The following is a 2,512-nucleotide window of genomic DNA, read 5'->3' as shown; positions in this document are numbered from 1 at the left end:
AAATATCATTTTCTATATCAACTATCAATTTTTTATCTACTAATAATTACTCGTGGACCCACAACACAGTGTTTAGGGTGATGAACAGTGACACGCTAAATCTGAGGGGAGAGAGAAGGGGACCGACACGTAGGGGGCGCTGTAGGGGGACACCGCTGCGGCCATAGGGTGCCCCCTACGCGCCGCATGCAAGGGGAGGGGGAGAGGCAGCGTCTACCGCTGCGGCTAGTCTAACCGTCCATTTCCCATTCCCGCTGACAATTTACTAGCCGTTAGACAGTTTATTTCACCCCATCGCTTCCTCTCCTGACGTGTTACTTCAAATTCGAATCCCGCGACCCACCAAATCCAAACAAATAAACTCGTCATCGACGACGACGACGGCTCTTTCCTTACCAATCAATAAAACCATTCCCAACTGAGATTTGAAGCCTAAGGCCGATGGGGATGGAGGCGAGATGCGGTGACCTGGCCGTAGCTGCCGGCGCCCGCGTCCGGCGCCCGCTACAACCGCGGGACACCAACGTGGCGGCGTCCACGGTAGTGGTCGGCAAGGCTGCGCCGAAGCCCAAAGCTCATCCAAAGGGGGCGACGAGGCCCGCTTTGCCTTCACTGCCGCCGGCACCGCTGTTCCCGGTGGTGAAGCCACCCCCGCCCGTGAAGGACCAGTGCGACGCGTCTGTTGCGGGCGTGGCCGAAGTGTCGCTGGCGGAGGAGCTCGAGAGGGCGCGGGAGCGGCGCGCTCGGCTCCGCGCGGCGCGGGAACAGACGGAACGGGAGATGGTGAGCCGTGCCGAGACGATGGAGCGAGCGGCGGCGGAGTGGGAGCGCCGCGCGGAGGACCAGCGAAGGCTCGTCTCGGAGCTCATGCGCCTCATCGGGGTGCCTGAGGTGAGTCCTCCGTGGCTGACGTTGCTACCAATTTTGAGAATTTATTAGACGCCATGGTGGCAGGTGTACACGCCTGTGGAATCACTGAGATCCAAGGAAGAGAGGAAGCGAAGGGTGGCCACCATTGGTCGTTCCGGGTCGACTGTAAGTTCTTACTCTTCGTCTTCTTGAGTCCCCCGTTTTTTGAGAGATTGGACTAGTTAATTTTGTAGCTGAAATGGCCTGACTTCTGATTGCCGTGTATCTCGGCTACGCGCATGTTGCAGGGCTCCATCTCGACAGCATCAACAGTGCAGGCTGATGTTGGAGCAAAAGCCTGCAGTGATCAGCAATCCGAGGATACTGGAGGGATAATAGAGACGGCAAAAGCAACCGAGATCACCTCCTGATTTTGTGCAATTGGTTCCATTTTCAACTGAAAGCAGAGTTGCTTGTGGCTTTGTTTTTGCCCCCTAGTGTAAATCGTCAGTTGTGAATGAAATCAAACGGCCCGTTTGTGTGTTTCGTTCGGAATGTTGAGATGCCCAAAAGTTCTATGGTCGAGATGGCGCTGTCTACATAGTAGAATGTTGGGGCTTCGATTTTTGGGGAAAATATGAACATGAGCATGTGCATGTGCTTTCTTAATATAACAATTTTGTTAAACCCCACGGCCATCTTGTTATAAGTTTACACTTCCGTGTAATCGTGCTTGAGGCCTAATACAACATCTCGGTTCTTTCTATACCTCATGGATTTTTAACTCACTTATATGTTGTACGATAATTCTTTTGGTGTCTCATTATTTTTTCAAAATTCTTTAGCATATTCTAGTGGAACTATTATGGATTAAAATGGTATTGTAAGGAAAATGTACCTCAGACCTATTATGGATTAAAATGGTGAGCCCTAGTTGGAGCTCAGCTACAGGCTCTTTCAGGGACGGAGAAAAAAAACTTTAGAAGGGACAAAACTAAAGCACTATAATATTAGAGTGAGAGAATCTAGATGAGGTGAATAGGTGATCCTGAAAAAATCAACTCTAAACAAGATAAACTTGGTTTATAATAAGGGTTAGTAGAACCAAAACCAAGTTGAGGTGAATAGAGGTAGAGATAAGAAGAGAACTCTTCACTTGATTGTTCCTTTAATATATGTATCAAACTTAGAAACAATAAAACAATTGAATATGTGAGAACTCTATGAAAGAAAATAGTCACAATAAAGAAATGCACAAGTGACACGATGATTTTATCTCGTGGTTCGACCAATGTCTATTCCACGTTATAGCGACCTCCTTCGATCAAGGGTTGCACTCAACCCCTCTCAAGTGATCCAAAGATCAAACTTGAGTACCACGATTTTCTTCCTTATATCAAGTTTTCCCTTTGTGAGGAATCTCCACAAGTTGGAGTCTCTCACACCTTACACAGTTGGTCTCAAATAAACACAAGAGTAAGGAAGAGTAGAAACGTACAGAAGAGACAAAATCGCAGTAACACACGCACACAAGTCGAGGGAAGAGCACAAGAGACAACACAACAGAGTTACAGCTCAAAACACGTGTTCGAATCTCTATCTAGCAAAGCAATAGTGTGGTTGCAAGTTCTCGGTGTTGTAGAGTGTTCAAAGAATGTTTGGT

General features: G+C 48.0%; 1 protein-coding gene across 1 annotated transcript; it reads left to right on the top strand.

Annotated features, from left to right (window-relative positions):
• The first annotated feature begins 250 nt into the window (after positions 1–250).
• LOC100216645 (uncharacterized) lies at positions 251–1,616 on the top strand. Its single transcript, NM_001143056.1, has 3 exons — positions 251–891; positions 955–1,035; positions 1,158–1,616. The coding sequence occupies exons 1-3, from the start codon at positions 442–444 to the stop codon at positions 1,278–1,280; spliced, it is 654 nt and encodes a 217-aa protein (NP_001136528.1). The 5' UTR covers positions 251–441; the 3' UTR covers positions 1,281–1,616.
• The last annotated feature ends 896 nt before the right edge of the window (positions 1,617–2,512 follow it).

The sequence above is a fragment of the Zea mays genome, chromosome 6, assembly GCF_902167145.1.
Source record: "Zea mays cultivar B73 chromosome 6, Zm-B73-REFERENCE-NAM-5.0, whole genome shotgun sequence".
Taxonomy (NCBI): domain Eukaryota; kingdom Viridiplantae; phylum Streptophyta; class Magnoliopsida; order Poales; family Poaceae; genus Zea; species Zea mays.
Note: the sequence above shows the minus strand (reverse complement) of the source record. Positions and strands in the feature narration are given on the sequence as shown.